The 23,647-nt window shown below is 33.6% G+C and overlaps 1 protein-coding gene across 4 annotated transcripts in view; it reads right to left on the minus strand.

Moving 5' to 3' along the window:
• LOC133180976 (peripheral plasma membrane protein CASK-like) overlaps positions 1 to 23,647 on the minus strand; it is a 91,828-nt gene that overhangs the window by 62,816 nt on the left and 5,365 nt on the right. For all 4 annotated transcript variants that reach the window (XM_061315464.1, XM_061315463.1, XM_061315462.1 and 1 more), the window contains exons 3-4: positions 9,778 to 9,890; positions 7,828 to 7,933 (exon numbers count right to left, since the gene is read on the minus strand). In XM_061315464.1, the coding sequence (XP_061171448.1) occupies positions 7,828 to 7,933; positions 9,778 to 9,890 (219 nt within the window). The remainder of the gene's footprint in view (positions 1 to 7,827; positions 7,934 to 9,777; positions 9,891 to 23,647) is intronic.

Below are 23,647 nucleotides of genomic sequence, written 5' to 3' on the forward strand. Positions count from 1 at the left end.
AAAACAATTGTAGACCACAACAGCCATCTTGAAACTTATATATCCCTAAAAATTTTAAACACCAGGACCATCATTAAAAAAATCTTTGTTTCCCCTAACCCGACCCTAAAATCTGAAGTTGGGTAGGTTAGATAAATAATTTTTTTTTTCTGACAGCAGCTTTGAAAATACATTCTGAAATTATTGGAATAATACCTTTATAAATAAGAAAGGTACAAAAAAAAGCGATTTGTAAACAGAATATCATACAAATGCCATTTAAAAGCAAAATTTAAGGTAAATTAATTCACAACTATTATTCCATGAACTTGTAAAATATCTCACGCCAGTGTAAATTTATTGAAATCGAATATTTAAAAAGACAAGATTCTCAGATACGCAAAGACCAGATATCCAAGTATGTTTTTCAAACCTACTAAATATGAGGGTTGTCCCAAAATTCCGTAAACTGAGTCTATATCTATTGCATAAATGAAGGTATCTTTATATAATTTTGTGGGTGTATAAAGTGTGTTTTTAGCTGATAAATTACAAAGTTTTAACATCATTACTTGAAAAACGTACGTTTAATTGGCATTTTAATGTTACCGTGTCCTACCACCTGGCACAATCTTCGACTTCAAAAAAAACATAAACGTCACCGGTACGAATTTTTGGGGAAAATGCATTAATTATCAGAATCAAATTTTCTCCTTTGTCATAAAGATTTGTCAAATAAATATGAAATAATACAATTATTATGATGTACTTAACATTAAAATATACGCCAAAAAGTTTAAATTGCATGCATCTATTAATAATTCATAAAAATCTCCTTATCTCCGAGGGACTTTTTGTTCTCTTTCCGAATGGAGTTGCACTGTGTAGCATTGACGACGATTTCTTTGTCTATTTCTTTTGGCTGGTCTCTTTATTTGCTTCGTTTTCCATATATACCTTGAAAAACTTCTTATGTCATTCAAATAATACATACTTGAATATATCTATGTGTTCCAAATATTTGATTCTTCTAATGCACCTCTATTAAAGTTCCGATCTACATTTTATCATATTCCATTGCACCGCCTGTGTCAATGCGGCGTCATTTTTTTAAAACAGTCAAGCGTCTAACCAGTGCAAATAAACATTATAACATTCTTATTAATAGGGCTGGGACGATACAGCTTTTTCTATATTGATACGTATCACGATATTTGAGCCACGATACGATATGTATCACGATATGTTGAATTGGTTATAAAATATTTTTTGGAGTGAAATGAATTAAACATTTCTTCACAAATAAGAATAATTTATTCAAAGAAGTTGTGTATCTGTTGTAAAACAAAATCATTTTACCCAAGTGGTATTAATTATGTATTTCATGTTTATATTTAGCCTATTTATTATATATATTTAACCCAAAGTTTTAAGTAAACAAAGAAAAACTCAAGTCAAAATTTTCTTTATGATATGTCGATATTTCTTCATACGTATCAATATGCGTATCATCCTCACACTGAATCGATATTACCGATATCTCGTCCCAGCCCTACTTAATAATGAAGGCATATGCGTTAAAATTGGAATAAAGATAGTTATTTATGTAATTTGAGAAACTATCATTTCTATCCCATGAAATTTTGACAAGAAATTCCTTTTCTTGCGAGATTTTACATTTTATATACCGATTTTTAATAGCAAATTTTGAGATTGCATCGCCTCTTTACATCAGACATTGAATCATTTTATTTGAATAGGATAAATCTGTGTAATTACACAATGTTTTTCACTAAAAATATTAGTTGTTTGTAGTTTTAGTAATTTTGAAAGTTTCATTAATTTATGACACTGGGTTACTACAAAACAACGCTTGTTTACGGAATTTTGGGACAACCCTCATATAATAACTTATAATTACTCATGCAATGTACTTTTTCAAGGGCCTCGAAATTTGCAGTGGTTCTAGACCATTTGTTTTGGAGTCCCGAAGTAAGGAGCTAATTCTAAGTCACAGGTTCAAATCCCAGTGCGGAATGTTGAAACCAAGCCTTCAAATGACACCATAAAAACTTAGGTCAGTGTCGCAGTAGCTGCTGGCATGAACAAGATCCCTCACTGCTCAATGGCCAAAAGTGCTGAGTACAAGTCTAAATTTGGAACCCTTCACCTGGCAAATGTTCAAATGTTGTCGTCCCAACAATTCTTAAAGGGATTTAAAGCAAAGAAACAACCAATCTTCAAGGGCCTAGTTAAAGAAAAATACACTGGACATCTCAGGAAGCTGTATCATGATTTCAAAACTATTTGGAAAGAGTATGTAAACAATATTTAATTGAACCAAACCATATCTAACTAGAAATATGTCCATAGGACATGAATACCCGGCCGAGATTATATTAGTAATGCAACATGAAAATTTGTATTTAAGGAATAACTGTCTAATTTTTTGGTTTCATGATGTGATCAATCGATTGGCTTGCGTGATAATTTGCATAAACGCCGAAAGCGTCATGAAACCAAAAAATCTGACAGTAATTCCTTATATTTACATGCTCTTGATTCCGCAAATTCACGTGCTACAAGCCCCGCTTCTGTCTCTATTTGTCCCGCCCCACACATGATTTTTTTTTCACCACGCCTATTGATGAACCATTAGATTTATGTAGAACTAAAGTATTTTTACTATTTGAAATTTTATCTCGGACAAAGACATTGGAAATGTAAATATTAATGTATGAAATTTGATGAGAATATCTTGAAAAGTTCCTTTTAAATTGAAATCTAAAAAGTTGGATATAGATGATAAATTCTCACCAAATTATGTATAAGTGCATAAACTTACATAAATATATCTTAAATGATTTCTTTAAAATTAAGCAAAATGCAAATCTAAGAAAAATGAGGTCAAGGTCACAGGAAAGTTCAAGGTCAAATGTTTTTGATGCAGTTGAATACTTCCCACAAATACGTATCAGCATATTTAAGTTTGATAAAAATATTTTGAATGGTTTATTTAAAACTGAGCTACACACTAATTTAAAATAAATGAAATTAAGGTCAAAGGAAAGGTCAAGGTCAAAAAATGTTGATGCAGTTAAAAAAGTTACATCAGTATGTATTAGCATTTGAAGTTGGATAAAATTATTATGAATGTTTTCTTTATAACTGAGTTAAACACAAATTGAGAAAAGTGAGGTCAATTTCAAAGGAAAGGTCAAGGTAAAAAAATATTGATGCAGTTGAATAGCTTACATCAGTATGTATCAGCATATGAAGTTTGACACTAATTTAAGATAAGTGAGGTCAAGGTCAAAGGAAATGTCAAGGTCAAAAAATATTAATGCAGTTGAATAGCTCTCATCAGTATGTATCAGCATATGAAGTTTGATAAAAATATCTTGAAAGATTTCATTAAAACTGAGCTAAACACTAAATTAAGAAAAATGAGGTCAAGGTCAAAGGAATGGTCAAGGTTAAAAAATGTTGATGCAGTTGAATAGCTTACATCAGTATGTATAAACATATGAAGTTTGAGTACACTACCTTGAATGGTATCTTTAAACCTGAACTAAACACTAATTTAAGAAAAGTGAGGTCAAGGTCAAAGGATAGGTCAAGATCAAAAAATGTTGATGCAGTTGCATAGCTCTCATCAATATCTATCAGCATATGAAGTTTGATAAAAATATCTTGGATAGTTTCTTTGAAACAGCTTTGAACAGAGCTAAACGCAAAGCGTGACAGAAAGACAGACGGAAGGACGGAAGACGGACATGACAAACACTATATGCCCCGTCCATATTCATGGCGGGGCATAAAAATGTCATACACAATATCAAAGTCACGAAGTTTATCCCATGAATTAAAGGCATGAAGAAAGGATGTCTGAATTATATTCATCAGTGTGTGCAGACATATTTACAACTAGAAATATGTCCATAGGACATGAATGCCCCGCCAAGGGTATATTAGTAATGCAACATTTTAACACAAATTGAGAAAAGTGAGGTCAAGGTCAAAGGAAAGGTCAAGGTCAAAAAATATTGCTGCAGTTGAATAGCTTACATCAGTATGTATCAGCATATGACGTTTGATTCAGAAACTAATTTAAGAAAAGTGAGGTCAAGATCAAAGGAAAGGTCAAGATCAAAAAATGTTGATGTAGTTGAAAAGGTTACATCAGTATGTATTAGCATATGAAGTTTGATGAAAATATTATGAATGGTTTCTTTAAAACTGAGCTAAACACTAATTTAAGAAAAGTGAGGTCAAGGTCAAAGGAAAGGTCAAGGTCAAAAAATATTGATGCAGTTGAATAGCTCTCATCAGTATGTATCAGCATATGAAGTTTGACACTAATTTAAGAAAAGTGAGGTCAAGGTCAAAGGAAAGGTCAAGGTCAAAAAATGTTGATGCAGTTGAAAAGGTTACATCAGTATGTATAAGCATATGAAGTTTGATGAAAATGTTATGAATGGTTTCTTTAAAACTGAGCTAAACACTAATTTAAGAAAAGTGAGGTCAAGGTCAAAGGAAAGGTCAAGGTCAAAAAATATTGATGCAGTTGAATAGCTCTCATCAGTATGTATCAGCATATGAAGTTTGACACTAATTTAAGAAAAGTGAGGTCAAGGTCAAAGGAAAGGTCAAGGTCAAAAAATGTTGATGCAGTTGAATAGCTCTCATCAGTATGTATCAGCATATGAAGTTTGATAACACTATCTTGAATGGTATCTTTAAAACTGAGCTAAACACTAATTTAAGAAAAGTGAGGTCAAGGTCAAAGGAAAGGTCAAGTTAAAAAATATTGATGCAGTTGAATAGCTCTCATCAGTATGTATCAGCATATGAAGTTTGTTAAAAATATCTTGAATGGTTTCATTAAAACAGAGCTAAACATTAATTTAAGAAAAGTGAGGTCAAGGTCAAAAGAAAGGTCAAGGTCAAAAAAATGTTGATGCAATTGAATAGCTTACATCAGTATGTATCAACATATGAAGTTTGATTACACTTTCTTGAATGGTATCTTTAAAACTGAGCTAAACACTAATTTAAGAAAAGTGAGGTCAAGGTCAAAGGAAAGGTCAAGGTCAAAAAATGTTGATGCAGTTGCATAGCCCTCATCAATATCTATCAGCATATGAAGTTTGATAAAAATATCTTGGATAGTTTCTTTGAAACTGAGCTTTGAACAGAGCTAAACGCAAAGTGTGACGGAAGGACAGACGGAAGGACGGAAGGACAGAAGGACGGAAGGACAGAAGGACGGAAGACGGACATGACAAACACTAAATGCCCCGGCCATATTCATGGCGGGGCATAACAAATCCTATGGTCCCATTCAGTAATACATGTAGGAATTGTCTATTTTTATTTTGGCCCAGGACAGGAGCATTTTTGCCAGCACTGATGACTTTCTGTAGAATTTTACTTATAAGGCAGACTGAAAGAACACATAAAAATGTAATCTTGCAGTTTCTGGAGACAGCTTTCATTTAATATTAAACATACTGTATGCAAGATAAAGTGACTGTGCACAAAACTAAAGCTAAACATCAACCATGCTTGCCAACATATTTAAACAGACATTAAGGATAATCAACTTTGTCTATAAGGCATGGAAAACTACAGCATTATCACTATTTTCTCAATCAAGTGTTTCTGTACATATATCCAAGTTCTCAAAGGCCTACAACTCTGAATTTGTCACATCAACCAATCCAATGAAAAAATTGGAAATAGATAAGAAAAACAGAGTTATATTTCTTAGAGCTTTCCTTGACAATTTCATGAACATCTAAAATGTTATATATGTATTTGTTATAATAAAGACATGTTTATAAGTCCAAAGTGGAGGACAGAATAAATCACCACACCCTTTTAAGTTCCTGGGAAGCCCTTGAGTGAAGAACAAAATTCTGAAACTCTATTGCATGTCTACATGATCAGTAATATACATGTACATATTTGTTTGGTACCACTTAAAATGTAAGGAAGAGTTCCAGTGACAAGCTTTTTAATGATTGGGGAACTCCTTCAGACCCTCAGGCTGAAATCAAACTCCAGAAGACCTAAACCCCTACTGTACAGCTAAATGTGCAAAGGGATATACATAACAATATTTTACTTACTGATTTTGACTTCAAAAGGCTTCTGTTTTAAACGTATTGTTGTTAAGGTGGACAAAACTTGAAAGTCAAGCTTTTTTAAATGTACAGTAAAACTTGTCTAATCCAGACATCACTGGTTCTAAAGAAATTGGTCAGATTAAACAAAAATCCAGATTAGACAACATTTTAAACAACTGACTTAATTAAAAGAAATTAAGTTTCGATCCGAATAGGCAAGACTGTGGAATACACAACATCCAGATTGGATAAGTTCTACTGTATATACAAGCCTCTAAGTGGCCTCTAAAATATAGGCGCCAGCTGGCGCCTTATCAAAAAAATTTAGTCACCAATGCAAAGTTTTAGTCATCAGGCAATTTTTCTAAGGTGCCAACTTTAAAAGTTAATAGAATATAGGGACCCATGACGTGCCTAAGAAAACAAGACATGTCCATTGCTAAAAATAATTTCCTCTTCTTTTAAATTTCCTTTGGCTTTTTCAGAAAAAATGTTAAAACTGTGAAACGTTCCGAAATTCCATGATCGCCAAGTCAATTTAAAATAGTCGCCAATTTGGTGACCTATGGAAAAACTTTAGGCGCCACTCAAAAATGTTAGGTGCCATGGTGACTAAATTAGTCGCCAATTAGAGACCTGATATATATTTACCCCAAATTTGTGGTGTGTGGCTTGTTCTGACCTTTAGTGAAACTACGCGGGTATGTTAAGGCTACACCCAGAGATATCCTACTTGCCTTTACAATGTGACGTCATAGTAAGCTGTATGACGTGATCTTTAGAAATAATGATTTCTTAATATCTATATTTAAAGTTTAATTTCAGATCCAATAAATAAATGGAATCATTCAAAAACATAATATAAACTAAATCTTGTCATTCTTGGGTGGTATAAATAGCTAAGTATTTATCACGGGGGTTAAATACCAAACCCATGACGTCATAACTATTGATCAAATATTTGCCGAGTGAAAATGAAATGTGACGAGAAATCATGTAAACAAATATATGAAATGGGAGCTTTAAAGCATATTCATTGAATGTTATGTGTGATTCATAAGGAATTAAAAGATTAAGAATCAGGTACGCTGATATATTCTTATCATGTTTTCTTATAATGAACAGACGCAGTGCTTTGAAATCCCGATCAGCCTTTCCTCTGTCGCTCTATAACAACAAAGATGCAAAAGTTCAACACTACGCCGCATACTGTGAAACATAATTTTTGTTTGTATCGAAAGCTTGTATTCTAAAGTACTTGGAAAGTGCTGCTAGAATCGTGTGGTTAACATAAATTGATGCCAATTCCTTGATTGTATGTGTAAAATGTAAAAATTTTGGTAAGGTTTCATGCAAAACTTTGGAATAATTTTTTCTGTGTTTGGAGAGTAGGATTCTAGCAGCACTTTTCATGGTCCAGTGATGTTTTTACATAATTATTTTCACCAAAAAAAATGAATTATCCCCGGGGTAGTGTTGAACTTTTCACTTTTTCATTAAGGTAATTTTTCTATTTATAGACGTCACGTGATGACGTCGTAGTGGAGTGCTTCTTTTAGCCTCAGACTCAATGACGTCTATACAATGGATAATAATAGTAAATGTTTTATCTATGGCTTTTCCGATTTATTAATGTTACATTTAACGAAAAAAGTCTAAATTTGCCGAAATATGATCTGTGTACTGCCTTAACGTACCCGCGTATTAGTTTACTTACTATTCAAACACCATATACAGCATGCCATCAGAGCTGTAGGTCTCCAGTAACTCCACTATATGGGGATGCTTCAGCATGTGACATATACTGGCTTCCCTCTTCAAGTCTGAAAATTTAAGGTGACATCATATTCACCATTGAATACTATTATGCTTCCCGTAAGATTGTCTCTATGTAACCAATACCCAACTTATTTCGCATAGTATACAAAGGATTTATATAGGGTAAGAAGCAAACTATGCCAAAATAGTGCACAGCTTCCTTTTTCTAGAGAAAATGTGTCAGCACCCATGCTAGGAATCGAACTCACAATCCTGAGAACGTTGGTCCAACACACTGCCAATTACACCATAGAAACCATTACATTATGACGTATATTTTTACAGTATATAAACAGGGTTTTATACATTTGACACAAAACAAATTAAAAAATGTCATTTCCAAAAGATTGATATCACTGACAAAGATTATAAAAAATATGCTCTAACAAATATTAGAATTATACAAATAAGCACCTTTATATAAACTGGTACTTTGGAGTCATTAAAACTCTTTTTAATTAATATAATGCTTGATAAAAGAATGTTCAAGAAAATTTTTATTTAAACTTAATAACTGGACACAGCTTTAGGATTGAGAATTTGTCATAATAGTAATTATAATAGTATAATGAGCTGGATGTACTACACCAAATAGTAGTCAGGGTTTGACACAAAATGAACTCACCTCCGGCTTGTGCACCACGTGTCAAACCCTCACGACTACTGGATAACCACTTATTTTCGTGGGGTCAAATTTTTATGGTTTGAGGAAAAATTACTTCTTTGAGGGGATTTGATTTCGTGGCTAAGGAGGAACATCATATTATTTTAATATTCTGTGAGGGATATGAATCGTCGGGTCTCTGAATACCATGAAAACAATGAGAATTAAACCCAAACGAAAATTAGTGATTTCACAGTACTTCAGCCAAATACATCCAAATCATAACACTATTACATATAAATAGTGAAATACCACAAAGGATAATTCATTATTATAATATCTGATTAAAATTCTGATGTCATGTTATAGGGAAAAGTAATACATGTATTACTTCATGAAAAAGATTCACTCAATTAAATTCTGTGAGAGATAAGATATTTTGATATCCTCTACTACATGTATTACATGTTCTGAGGAATCATCATTGTTTGTCGGGGACCAATGTTCGTGGATTTCATGGCTCACCCTTACCCATGAATTTACATCCCCACAAACGTTTATTTTGTAAACATATTTAATTATTTATTCATTGAATCTACTGTATAATTGAGTAACCCATGAAATTACGTCCTCACGAACAATTTTGCTTCCCCACAAACAATGACCCCCCACAAATTAAAATGATTCATCAGTATATTACAGACAACAGTACATGTATTACTGTAGAAGCACAAATTTTTGTGGGGATAAAATTTCGTTGATTTTTCATCTAAAAAGGTTTTGTTGGCATTCAATTTTGTTGTTTCAAAAGAAGCTCTATTCAATATATAGTCATACAAAAATTTCGTGTGGGATTTATTTTCGTTGATAATTTTAACAACGAAATAAATGAAATTTAATCCCCAACGAATATTTCTGCTTTTACAGTAATACTAATGACACATTTAATTAAATTTTACAGGTCTTTGAGCTAATTAAGTTTATCAAACTGTCTTAACATTAATGGTATGAGCAGACTGCCATACTGATGCCCTAACTGTGCTGGACTTGAGGTAAACTTGGCCACATCTACAATCTTTCTCTGAAACAAATCACTTACCCTCTGTAATGGGGCCTGGATTAGAGGTGAACTTGGCCACGTCTACAGTCTTCATCTAAAATAAAACACTTACCCTCGGTACTGAGGCCTGGACTTGAAGTGAACTTGGCCACATCTACAATCTTTCTCTGAAATAAAACTCTTACCCTCGGTACTGAGGCCTGGACTTGAGGTGAACTTGGCCACATCTACAATCTTCACTGCAAACTGCTGTTTTGTTTCCCTGTGAATACATCTTTTGACCACACTGAATGGACCTCTGTAAAAATATATGAACAAGGTCAAGGAAAGATAATTCCGTCATCCTATTCTTTCTCATTATTTTATACTGAAGAAAGAATAAAATTTGTTATATACAGGTATTTTGAAATAATTATGCTACAGAATAAGTACACTAGCACCTGCATGGGTTTTAATTAGATCATCATGCATATTGTGGTTTAATTGCAATTAAAGCTGCTCAAACATGAATTTATACATCAAACTTCCAAATTTCAATTCTTTCTTTGCACATTTAAATCAAGTTATGATCTGTCTTAATGATTATTTCAGGTACATGTCAAGGTCATATGTCAAGAAAATTTTATATTTTAGGCCTTTTCAGAGTAGAGACAGGACATTCTGCCATTTGTTATTGAATATTCACCCTATCCTAGTGGATCTTCATTTGTCCAAATGTACACCAATGACCCATCCCCCGATCATCTTTCATTTTATAGGGCAGTATGTTCCTACATCCTAAAAACTTTATTATAGCCAAAAAAGGCAATGATGCCAAACAGATACATTTTATAATAGTGTTTTAGTGTGTTTAAATACAATGCTCATAAATCATTTGTTTTGAGGAAATATTAATGAAAGTTTAGAAACCTTGCCTTATGATACAACTAATATTTTTTCCTTGCTAAATCATGAGTTATTACGACAGAATGCATTAAATTCTCTTGTTCATCAGAAAACAGTGAGTGTATCATTCAGTAAATGTTTTACAGTTCTGTACTATTGATTCTCAAAGCATCCAAAGGCCACACAGGGCACCTCTGAGGTAATGGAGAATTCCTTCACATTACTGTAGTGTTAATTAATATAGATGGGTGCTAAACCCAACATTAATAGTGCTACATTAACAAAGTACAAACCTAGGCGTTAAATGAATGGTGGTTTATTTAATGGGTGTCCTTTACTCCTTTTAGCATCATCCTCATGCCCCAGTGTAAATTAACATGTATCCATCTCCAACTCTCAAACTATACATTACTTCCATTGCAAATAATTGATTCAAATTAATTAATCACAGAATTGAATTAAATGTGTTAATACATATGGATGTTCATGACAATTAATAGATCAAATCAACACAGAGATAAAAACACAATCCGGTAAACTGGAAAAAGTATAATACAATAATCATCTATAAACAAAAGTTAAGTATTCAATCAGCATTCAGTGCATGAAACCTCCAGTGTTCTGAGCTGTTCTGATGAACTTCATACTTCAACCTCATCAATGTAGTTAGAAACCTTTAACATTAGATTAGTTTCTTAGAGTTAAGCTGAATGGTTCACTCCTTTTTTATAGTGCAACCATTTGAATTTTTACATAAAGAGATTGTTCCTTGCACAAAGCATCTTAACCTTGAGTGAAAGTACATCTAAAAAGGTCAAGGTCATTGTAACTGTTGTACTAAGCCTTCTATCCCACCTAAATCTTCGAAACAAGGAAGAAGAATTACTCGATACTTCAGAAAATAGTTTTGATATCAGATGTTTCAGAACTGCACTTAAAAATTTTGTAATTTCCATTTCCTTTTTAGATTTTAACTAAGATCAGATACAGTCTGCTGGTGGAAATGCTGTGTATTTATTAGACATCCATCCAAAGGCAAAAATTATTGGTATATGTTTGGAAGGGATGGATCCTTCCATATACATATTTAATTTTTCTTGGAAGGAAGTGGGCATTTATGAAAGCAAAAACTAAGCAATAAGACACTTTAATGGACAAATTTTCATCAAATGAAAATAATAACAAGGGTAGAAGATGGACTCTGAAGTACAACGATGCCATTATCTCCTACTCTTATAGACTCTCTCTTAATTGTTATACAGATATTAATAACCAAAAACTGATGCTGACATTTTTATTCCATCAAGGGACCACCTGCCTTATACATTTGATTTTCTGTGCCTAAAACTCCATTTTTCACTCTATTGCAACCAACAGATAATTTTCTGGTCCAGTTTGTGTCAGCTTGGATAATTATCTTTCACTCAATAGCCAGGTCTGTCTGAAAACTATTGATGATAAAGTTAGACTGGCATTTTTTTTTTTATAATCAATCCTCAATACATATTCAAATATATGGCCTTAAACGAATTATCGTATTACAGACATGTTCAACTTATAAAAGTTTTAGCATCATATAAGTCTATTCAAAATTAAAGGCAATGACGCATGTTTGGCATGTCATAAATCAGCAATTCATTTCATCTGTATTTAAAAGCAAACAATGATTTAAAAAATCCTTTTACTTTAATTTTCAAAAAGACGATTATTTATATCAATAAAAAGCTTTGCATGTTTGACCAAAATTTATCTTTTCAAAACTTTTCAGATGTTCCACGCTAGGTTCATGTTTTTTTTTCACCTTCCATAGAAATTTCACACCTTACAAATTTGATCTACATCTTACAATTACATCAAGCTTAAAGACTGATTTTAAGCCAAAGAAAGTGTCCAAAGAGATTTGTGAAAAAAGTCACATACATATAATGTATGAAATAAACATATACATGCACTAAATACATATATGATATATAAAATGAAATCAGCTGTTTTGAAAGAAACTCACACCCAGCCCAACCCAAAATATCAACTAATTCTGCCATTCTAAGTCTCTGTTAAAACCTCCAATATATTAAACACAAAACAAAACATGCAACCCTTGGCTCTAACCAAACAAGCTTTTAGACCCCCTAGGATTTCCAGATACAGCAACTGTGTAGAAAAAGCAGAATAATACAAACCCGAACAAGCCTGAAAGATGAAGCGAACAGGGACAGGGGCTAGGTAGCTTCCCACAATTCCTCAGACTGACGAGGCTACTCCCCGGCCGGCAGCAGGGCCGATCCATTGTTTTATTCTTTGTAATGGGACGTAAATAACAACATTGATCTAATAAACGTATGGGCTGTGTCTGCAAACACTTATGCCATTCAAATGGCAGCCTAGGGTCTCCTGAGCTGTAAGTAATTTCATTACGCAACCAGTGCTAAATGGCTAACATATAAATCTATAATGTTATTTTTTCTATAAGAAACTCAAGTTATCCACAGTGCAACCCAATCATCATTATCAATTAAAAATTTTTAATCAAATGCCATCTGAAATGCACCTCGGAAAATAAGTTTCTGTTTCAATTATCCATGGTATATCCTAAAGGGAATTCCTGGAGGCTTAATATTTCGGTAGGGATGCTCAAGTTTTCTGTGCCATTTTCTCTGTACTGTGTGAGTGATTTAAAATAACTGTCCCAGAAAATGTAGCAGATTCCTTGGGGTAATCATCTAATGACAAAGAGAACATATACTTCGACAGATTTTCACTCCATTGCTCCTTTATGCATTCAAAAAGATTGTTTTATAATTCAGTTTAAAACTGAAAAGAGTGGACTATTACAACATACATGTACATCTTAATTTCATCATTGGGTAAGTGAATATGGGTTCCATCTAGCTTCTAAGCATTGTCTTTTTCATCATCAACATAATACCAGTATGAATAAATAATAAATAATCCCATATGTATAACCTATATTGTTCATCATGTCATGTTTGTAAAATGCAAATTTCAAGCATTCCGATAAATTTGTGAGAAGATACCACTTGCTAAAACAATCTCTGGCAAATATAATTTAACTGCAACCTCACTGCACATCTATTTGTGATTTCACAAAAATTCATGCAAAGTTAATTTTGTTCCAACGGTGAAACTATGAGGTAAACTTAAAGTTATTTTTGCACATAGCAGGGAACTGAATTAATTGTAATGAAAAACTGTTTCATTCAATTGCTATCTTCCAAATACAATGTACTTGAAATATATAACTTGATTTTTATTTTCTGTTCATCTCTTTAAAAGAATATTTCTACTTGCTATGATGTAAATCATATTCTATTTCTCCAGATAGTAAAATATCAGACAAGTCAGCTCTTTATTTTGCCCAACCCTTTAAGTTTGTCAAAATTTAAATCAAATCCTCATGAATTCAGAATTGGTCTACTCAAATCCCAATTGGCTCAAAGAGCTCACCTGGAAGTAGAACAAAATGACAACCTCCAAATAACTTTCTGGTACATTGTAGAATGGTGTAGACTTAGCATCATACCTCAGAGGAGTTCTAAACAGATAAAACCATAAAACCCTTGTCTGATCCAGGTTTGGAAATTTTCCAAAGAAACATAGCTTCTTATGCATGTGCCAGTCTCAGTTGCAAATTCACTTTTACAAGCAAATTCAAAGAACTGTGGTCCCCTGCTATCAGGGTCTTGTTGGTTCAGGGATGCAATCAGATCTATGACATCTTGTAAATGACTTGTGTGTCCTGTCCATTAAACTTAAACAAGAGGCCCATGGGCCAAAATGCTCACCTGAATCACACTGGCCTTGCTGTTTTTAAGAAAAAGATTTTAAATTTTTTTCCCCTCTCTATTCACATGAAAAATCTTGATCCAATATTGTAACCTCACCTTATTCCCAAAGGGAATTTTATCACTTGAATCCACATAATATTGAGATGTTTCAGTATCAATCGGACTATATAACCTGACCTTCTATTATGGAGAGGATACTTTAAAGGTTTCCTAAATTCTTGTATGCATGCAATAGGTAACATTTGATCATTACTTTCCTGTATACATGCAATAGGTAACATAATTGATCCTTACCTTGCCTCACTCTAACTCAAAGGGCACTAATCTAGAACAAGAGGCACATGGGCCACATCGCTCACCTGAGCACTGTGGCTAGGAAAAAAGCAGAAATCAGTTCAGTATTGAAAAGTTTAAATGCATAAGTGGACCCGACCTACCCTTAAAGGGGAGGGGGGTATGATTTGAACAAACTTGAATCTACACTAACTAAGGATGCTTGCTAGGGCAGGGTATCGGATGGGAATTTTGTATTGCGATATATTGTGATATTTTTAAATGTATTGCGATATATATTGCAATATTTTCAATGACAGTTAAAATGCTCTTTTTCTTATTTTATTAACCCTCATTTATAAGAAGAATGTGTAATACTTTCATAAATACATTGTGACAAAAAAGTTCTTGTTGATTTCACTACAGTTTTGGAACAAAATGCAATCATACAACAGGAACATTACCCTTTGGTACTCTTTGGCACGATTGAAAACGTTTCTAACCTATTAAATTTCTTATTTTACTTAAGAAATCTAAAGCCCAAGCAGTTTGCCGGTATAACAGTACTGGAAAAACGTATCGCAATACGATATTTTTTGTTAACAAATCGCAATACATATGTATACCGGAATATCGATACTATTGCACAGCCCTAATGCTTGCATATTTCTTTCACTAACTGTGGGTTTTTCCCCCTTTAAGTTTGAACTTACATTGTGACGCCGTCCTTCCCGGGGGTCATGATTTGAACAAACTAATGAATCTACACTACCTGACGATGCTTCCATATAAATATGATCAATCATGGCTTTGCTGTTCTTGAGAAGATTTTTAAAGATGTTGAAAATGAATACCTATTCTCCATTGTACAAACATTTATTAAAAAGTCAGCTTGTTTTGGTTGATGCAATAATTACTTCTTGCGAATTCTATACAGCTTGTGTATTATATATTAAGGAATGTATCCTATTGAATGTTTGTTCCTCTGATTATTATGCTTTCCTGTGTTTCTTCATTTTAAGCTGAAACCCATATATGTAAATATGCTTGGTATAATTCTTTTGTAGGGAAAGGGCATATTAAGTTTTAAGAACTTTTGCCCAATCCCACTTGTAAAGTTTATAGACAATAAAATATGTTCAAATCAAATCAAAGATTTGTCCTATATATTCCTATGTAAAATTTTGATCGTCCATTGTAGCCCCGCCCTACCCCAGAGGTCATGATTTGAACAAATATGAATCTACACTACCTGAGGATATTACCATATAAATATGACCAATCGTGGCTTTGCTGTTCTTGTGAAGAAGATTTTTAAAGATTTTTCCTATATATTCTTAAGTAAAACTTTAACCTTCATTGCGGCCTCGCCCAACACCCGGGGGTCATGATTTGAACAAATTTGAATCTACACTACCTGAGGATGCTTTCCTATAAATATGAATCACGGCTTTGCTGTTCCTGAGAAGAAGATTTTTAAAGATTTGTCCTATATATTCCTATGTAAAACTTTGATCGCCCATTGCAGCCCCCCTACCCCAGGGGTTATGATTTGAACAAATATAAATCTACACTACCTGAGGAAATTTTCATTTATCTATGACCAAAAATGGCTTTGCTGTTCTTGAGAAGAAGATTTTTAAAGATTTGTCCTATATATTCCTCTGTAAATTTTTTATTGTCCCAGCCCTACTCCCAGGGGTCATGATTGAACAAATATGAATCTACACTACCTGAGGATGTTTCCATATAAGTTTCATCTTTCCTGGCCTAGCAGTTGTTGAGAAGAAGATTTTTAAAAGATGCCATTAATTTTTCACTAATTTTTAATTATCTCCCCTTGGAAGAGATTGTGGCCCTTTATTTGGATAAATTTGAATCCCCTTCACCCAAGGATACTTTGTGGCAAGTTTGGTTGAAATTGGCCCAGTGGTTCTTGAGAAGGAGTCAAAAATGTGAAAAGTTTACGGACGGACAGACAGACAGACTACCCTACCCATTTCAGCCATGATTTCAACAAATTTGAATCTGCACTACCTGAAGATGCTTGCCTATTAACATGCCTATCTATTCATGAAATGAAGCTTTTAAAAAAACTTTTCACTATATATTCCTTAGCTGTTGTAAAAATTTTATCCCTGATTGTGGCCCCACCTTACCCATGGAGGCCAAAAATTGAACAAATTGAATCTGCACTACCTGGGGATGCATGCATATTAATATGACGTAACCTGCCCTAGCTGTTCAAAAATAGAAACATTAGGTAATCAAAGATTATGAAGCTTACCTCAAAGAATGTTATCTATATGTAAGGCAAATCTCACATCATATTTTTTTCTACTTAGTGTACATCCCAAGATCAATATCCATGCAAGTTTGGTTTAAGTAGGACTTATAGTTACTTGGAAATAAACCTGCTCAAAAAACTTTTAACCTGTTTACTAATCAAGAAAATTTTGGTCAATTCCAACATCCAAAGCAAGTCTGGAAGTTTTCATCCTTAAATGCACCATCTATGCAAGTTTAATTATACCAGACCATAATATTGTATAGCTACTCCAAAAACATTACCCAGATCACTCATCTGGAAAATGTAGGTCAGATTCAGAATCGAAAGCAAGTCCGGAATTGTCCATCCCTAGATACATCATCCATGCTAATTTGGTTAAAATATGGCTAAAATTCACTGATGTGTAAAATCTAGGTCAGATCCAGCATCTGAAGCAGGTTGGTTAGTGTACATCCCTAGATGCATCATCCATGCAAGTTTTGTCCAGGTGGGACTTTTAATTACTTGGGAATGGACCTGCTCAAAAAACTTTAAACTGGTCACTCATCTGGAAAATCTAGGTTAGATCCAGCATCCTAAGCAAGTGTGGTAGTGTCCATCCCTACATACATCATCCATGCAAGTTTGGTCCAGGTAGAGCTTCTAGTTACCTAGGAATGGATCTGCTCCAAAAACTTTAACCTGGTCACTCATCTGGAAAATCTAGGTCAGATCCAACATACGAAGCAATTGTGGTAATAGTGTCCATCCCTAGATGCATCATCCATTAAAGTTTGGTCCAGGTAGGGTCTTATAGTTAAGTACCTGCTCCTAAAACTTTAACCTGGTCACTGACATCTGAAAAATTACGTCAGATCCAGCATCTGAAGCAAGTGTGGTAATGTCCATCCCTAGATTATCATCTATGCAAGCTTGGTCCAGGTAGGGCTTATAGACCTGCTCCAAAAACTTTAACCTGGTCACTCATCTTGAAAATCTAGGTCAGATCCAGCATCCGAAGCAATTGTGGTAGTTTTCATCCCTAGATGCATCATCCCTGCAAGTTTGGTCCAGATAGGGCTTATAGTTACTTGGGAATGGACTTGCTCCTAAAACTTTAACCAGGACACCAATGCTAACGCTGACACTGATGCCAACGCTGGGGGTATAGCATAAGCTCATCTCGATTTCATCAAGATGAGCTAAAAAATTTATTGACTTTTCACCTTGAGAAACTTTGTCCCCAAGTGTTGGCCCACCCTACCCCTTAGGGCCATGATCTGTGCAAACTTGAATCTGCATTACCTTCATGCTAGGAAGACTTTTAAAGACTTTTCACTTTTTTTCCACAAAGGACATATTTCAATCAGAAAAGCTCACTTCAACCTTTGGCTCAGTTGATTTAAAAAAGTTTAATGAGTTTGAGAGATCAAGAGTAAATTTGCTTAGTTATATAGGAAAAAAATCTGGACCAAAGAGTTACTCAAGTGATCAAGAACTTCAAGAGATCAAGGTTCTAGCCATCAAGAGTTACCTGTAGTTTACAAAGGTCAGTGTTTTCCCTAAGAACCAGCTATCAGCCAAATTGACCACTTCAATTGATCAAAATACCGCTTTGAAATAAAAAAAAAATCAAAATTTAATTGTTGTAACAATGTGTAAGGTCCACAAACTTCAACCCAAAGCCTGTTACAATTGATCTCTAACCCTTCACTTTGAAATAAAGGGAAAACACTGATAGTACATGCGTATATTTAATTAACAGGTTAATACCCATTTAGTTGTCTTATAGTCTATGAAGTTTTATTGAAGTCAGACATATACTATATGAAGTGTAGCATTTTGAAGGAATTCCAAACATTGTTTTTATTTAGTTAACCATTGAAACATTGTATAAAATTCATTAAGGGCAATGTGTACAAAGGCGAACTATTCCTATGTTCTAAGTGCTTTTGAAATCAGAACATACCTGTAGGAGTAGCATTTTGAAGGAATTTCATAAATATTTTCTATTTTCAGTAACCATGGTAATACCATTTGTCAAAATCAAAAACTGTTAAAGAATAATGTATCATAATTGGTGTAGTTAACTTATATACCAAGTCTTATTGAAATTGGACCAAAACAGAAGGAGTACCGGTAGTATGTATCATGAAAAAGGAAACCTTACCATTGCATATAAGCTACATGTACCGGGGTATTCTAATCTCTGACCAGTAGAGCAAAAAAGGAAAGAAGCATAGATTTCTGTCAGTAAACACTGAAGTTTTATGCTGCATAACTATAACCCCAAAAAACAATTATACTGTAAATTGAAGAAAGTAACAGGAAAATAGATCAATTATTTCTTGCCTGGATTGATTTCAAAGGAATAAAATGGTGTCTCACCATTCAACAGGACCTAATACTGGTATACATTAGCAAATAAACTTCACCATGGTCAAATAATTACCCTTATTATGTTCACCTCTTCCTGAATGGAATTGCAAATTACAGAATATTGAATTTCACTTACTATGCAGCGAAATTACAACTGCTGCTTGCAACAGATTACGAAAGATTACAAATGTATTTTATTTGACTTGCAAATGGTGATTCAATAACAGCATCAAAGAGGTTTGATAGTGTCAAAGATGGAGTCTGGCCCATTACCGTCTGGCATTTATTCCATGTTTTCATGTGTCAAAAAGACACAGACTAGACAAAATACTAATACAAACATATATACTCCAAAATTAAAGAGGCCCCCTTGAGAGAGACAAGCAAAAATGCTCCCTTGACAGATTTTTAATATCTTTATCTCTGCAACAATTGCTTGGGCAAACCAACAATAATGAGTTCTTACCACAAATCATGACAGACAATAATTTCCTACAGGTCTGATTGAATCAGAAAGATGGCCAATGGAACATGAAATCATGGTCTTACATAGAAATCATTAATGTTGACAAGACTTATTCTGAGCATAATCAAACAATGAACTTTTGATCTCTCCTTCAAAGAAATCTGATGTAGACAAGTGCTTCTGATCCTTACTAAATGCCTACTGCCTAATATTTTCTTTCTCACAGCCCTATAATAGTAAATAATAAAAAAAAATAACCTAATGATGAAGATTTTACCATTTTAAATAACACTTCACTTTACAAATATATTCCCAACAGCTATTCATTTTGTACAGAATCTGAACTTATTGGAATTACTATAACTATTTGTATCCTATTGTAAACAATACAAGAGAGGGATTCAACATTTCAAGGCAAGGACCAACCATGTGAATTCCTTATGATGATGACCATTAGGGAGAACATATACAGATGTTGATGTTCCAAGATGAAGCTCACAGAAAGTGAAGTAGCTCCAGTGATAGTGAAATTCCATTTCATAAATTTTTTTTTATAAATCCTGGTAGCTGCAGCTGAAATTTTCTGGACATGACCTTTAAATCAGGACTATGCTTTTGGCAAACTATTTTCAAGATATGAGCCAGATTGATTGAGCTGTTTGTCTCACCATAAAACATGCAATTTATCTGAGTTTGCATTTTTGTTTAAATCTACTCACAATATGGTTATTTGCAAGACATATTGACATACATGTAGCTTGGAACTCAAGAAAAGTTCAGTATTTTTACAGTTTTGTTTTCTTTCTTTTTTTTACCAAAAAGAATTTTTTTAAATGGCAATCACATTATCTTTAAAAACATAACATAAGAAGAGTTCACAAAGTAAAACTACTGGTTCCTTTATAAGAGATGGAACAAGGCAGTGCCAGTGCCTGCTGTACAATCCTTTTATGTTTCATTCATAATAAAATATTTTTTCAATTAAAAGATGGATCAGAAGTTTGTGCATAAGTTTTATCTGATGATAGAAAATCAGTGCTCTCATAATGATAAGATCACATGTTTAATGTCCGAAGTTGAATCGATATTGCCTCCAGTATCCAATTCTACAATAACATTATTGAAAGATTATTAATTAAGTAAATTACCCTTTAACTACCTGTGATGTGATAGTATGATATGGTTTTCCAAAATTTTTTTTTTTATAGATTGATTTGTTTTCATTCTATTGATTTTGTCAAACAAAAAAATGGCTTCTACTTTTTTGGAATTTTTCTTCATGTAAAAAATAAAGGTGAGCATATTTTCTTCATTTTATATGACTTCTCATACCCACAATACAATGTAACTCAAGGAATAAAACAGATGGACTGGCAATACTGCCACACATTTCTTGTTTGTTGATACAAAGAGAAACCCTGTGAATTCTGCAGTGTAAATATGACAACACAAATACCAGAACTCTTTTCATGGTACCCCCTTTTCCCTCAGTATAGATTAATCCACAGTCTATCAATATTTGCTTCTATGTGCATATATGTACAATGCTCTGTATTTTTACTCTGAAATTTTTTTTTTCTCCAGAATTTAAAAATCCACTGAATCAAATATTCTACAACCATCCCTAATAAATGGTTTCTTTGTAAATCAAGTCTTCTCATCTAATGTAGTATCACTAGTACATATTACATTTGAAACATTTTAACAAACATTGGTGCAAATTTCATCAGTCATCCAAATGACCAATGTTTAGTGATATTCTGCAACAGAACTTGAAAGCTTCACAGAGGTAATATACTTACCCGAGAGAATAGTGTAAATGTTCCGAGCAGCTACAAGGGGGCGGGGAAATATACTGTAGGCTGGGGAGGTTTGAGAACCAGTCCAGCACCATAATCCCAGGTCTCTTAACTTTCATAAAAATCACTCAAAAACAACAAATCAGAAGTATTCCAAATGATTATCATTCAGGGGCTTGAAGTATAATGGCCTAGCGAAATGTCACATACTGCTGCAAATCAGTTCCACAATATGGTAAAATTCCCATTATGGTAGTGATTTTTAGGCAAATTTTGAGGAATTAATTTGCACCAAGCAGTGCATGTAATGTTCGTTCTTGCTGCTGGATCTCAATATTCAGCATGATCAATGCCTTTCCTAAAACATGCTTCCTAAAACTTGCATTCCTTCACAAGGAATACATATATACAAACAACTTTTCCATTGAAAAAAAATAAAGGAACAGTACTTAATAATTTATGAAGTAATTCAACTGTGACAATTTTCTTCAGCGGTGTAGATAATATGGCAATAATGTGACTCCTGCGAGTCAATCAATATCCTCAAGAGCTTTTTAATATGGTAAGTTTCTCAATCAAGAAATGAGGATTAACAGCATGTAACCCTTTCATAAATCCAATTTCTTTTAGCTTTTCCTCACTGACCAAATACACACAAAAGTCTTAAATCCATTTAGAAATCTTCAATATGCATGATACACACAGGTATACATTAATCTGCTAAATGACCTGATAGGTAATCAGAGGCCGAGCATTCATGATGGGAGATATAATCACTTCTATATAATTTCAGTAAATAATTAATCCAATCCATCATGAAATTTGCTTAATTTTAATCCAGCATCCTTTATGATTTGGATCTATAGTTGATCAGATGGCTGAGTTCCATTAAAGCAGCAATTTCCAACATCTACTTCGGAGATAATTGAGACACTATGCTCTAACAATGTCCAACACAAATCTCTTTTCATGGAAAAAAAGCACTGAATGGTCTTTGGCCCTTTCCATAGTTTTCCACCTATAACTTTAGCACTTATATCAACACTATCATAGCTGATTAGTGTATCACAGAGGCTTTCTATATACAAAGCAAGGGTAATTAATTATGAATACTCATATCCACTGTACGCCCCCTAGTTCATAGGATTAAAGATTAACAATCATTATTTGTGATCAGTCTTCAAGAGGAAGAACCCTCAGTATCAATGCTGGTTTATAAAGCCAAACTCTTGTTGGGCTTCTTTGATTGTGAGATGCCATACGCTTATCAATATCAGTCACAGTAATGTTGATGTTGGCCTCAGAACCTATCTCCTATTATACCATCTCCCCTTGTTATTACTGCACAATTAGGCTGCTTACAACTCTTTCATGATGCCTAATCTCATTGCAAATGGACTCAATTTACAGTCGTTCTAACATTTCCTGTCACATGAATTGTTAGGAAAACATGTACAACCATTCCTATTTTGCTCACCAAAAATCACAAATGTGTACCCTAGCTGTTGAACTTTCAATTAGTAGAACAGTACTCTACATCAAACTGAATTCTTTTTTGGGGGGATTGGATTAAAAACCCCAATGCTCAGTAACTGCTGCCTTTTGAATTTGTAGTCAATGAAACACTACACTTCAAGATCAAGAGTAAACCACACAGAGACACACAACACAGATCCTGCACAATTCACAGGGTGAGCCGATGTTGCAAAGCTGCCATCACTTTTCTTAAAATATTGAATCCATCATATCTTGTTGTCCTGTTGTAACTCCAGAAAAGTTAATAATAATTGACACGTTGACATTTGCATCTCTGTTTTGTCACTGTGTCTGATTGATCTGAATGTCTAAGATAGCACTATTTCCAATAACCATCAAACAAAAGGACTTTCCAATAAAATTCACCCCAGATCTAGTTAAATAATTTCCAGACAGAATATACTGCAATTTTGATAAGACTTCTCCGAAGCTGGTCTATATGGATTATTCAAAAGTGTCCTAAATCTGCTATCTGCTGAATACATGTATTTCCTCTAGTTCACCATTACTCCTACTAAATCTGCTATCTGCCGAATATTTTCTCTAGTTCATCATTACTACTAAATCTGCAATCTGCTGAATATTTTCTCTACTTCATCATTATATTCTTCCTGCTGAACATTTCCTCTAGTTCATCACTGC

Source organism: Saccostrea echinata, unplaced genomic scaffold (genome assembly GCF_033153115.1).
Source record: "Saccostrea echinata isolate AGI-Se365-2 ecotype Australia unplaced genomic scaffold, CSIRO_AGI_Sech_v1 ptg000008l, whole genome shotgun sequence".
NCBI classification, from domain to species: Eukaryota; Metazoa; Mollusca; class Bivalvia; order Ostreida; family Ostreidae; genus Saccostrea; species Saccostrea echinata.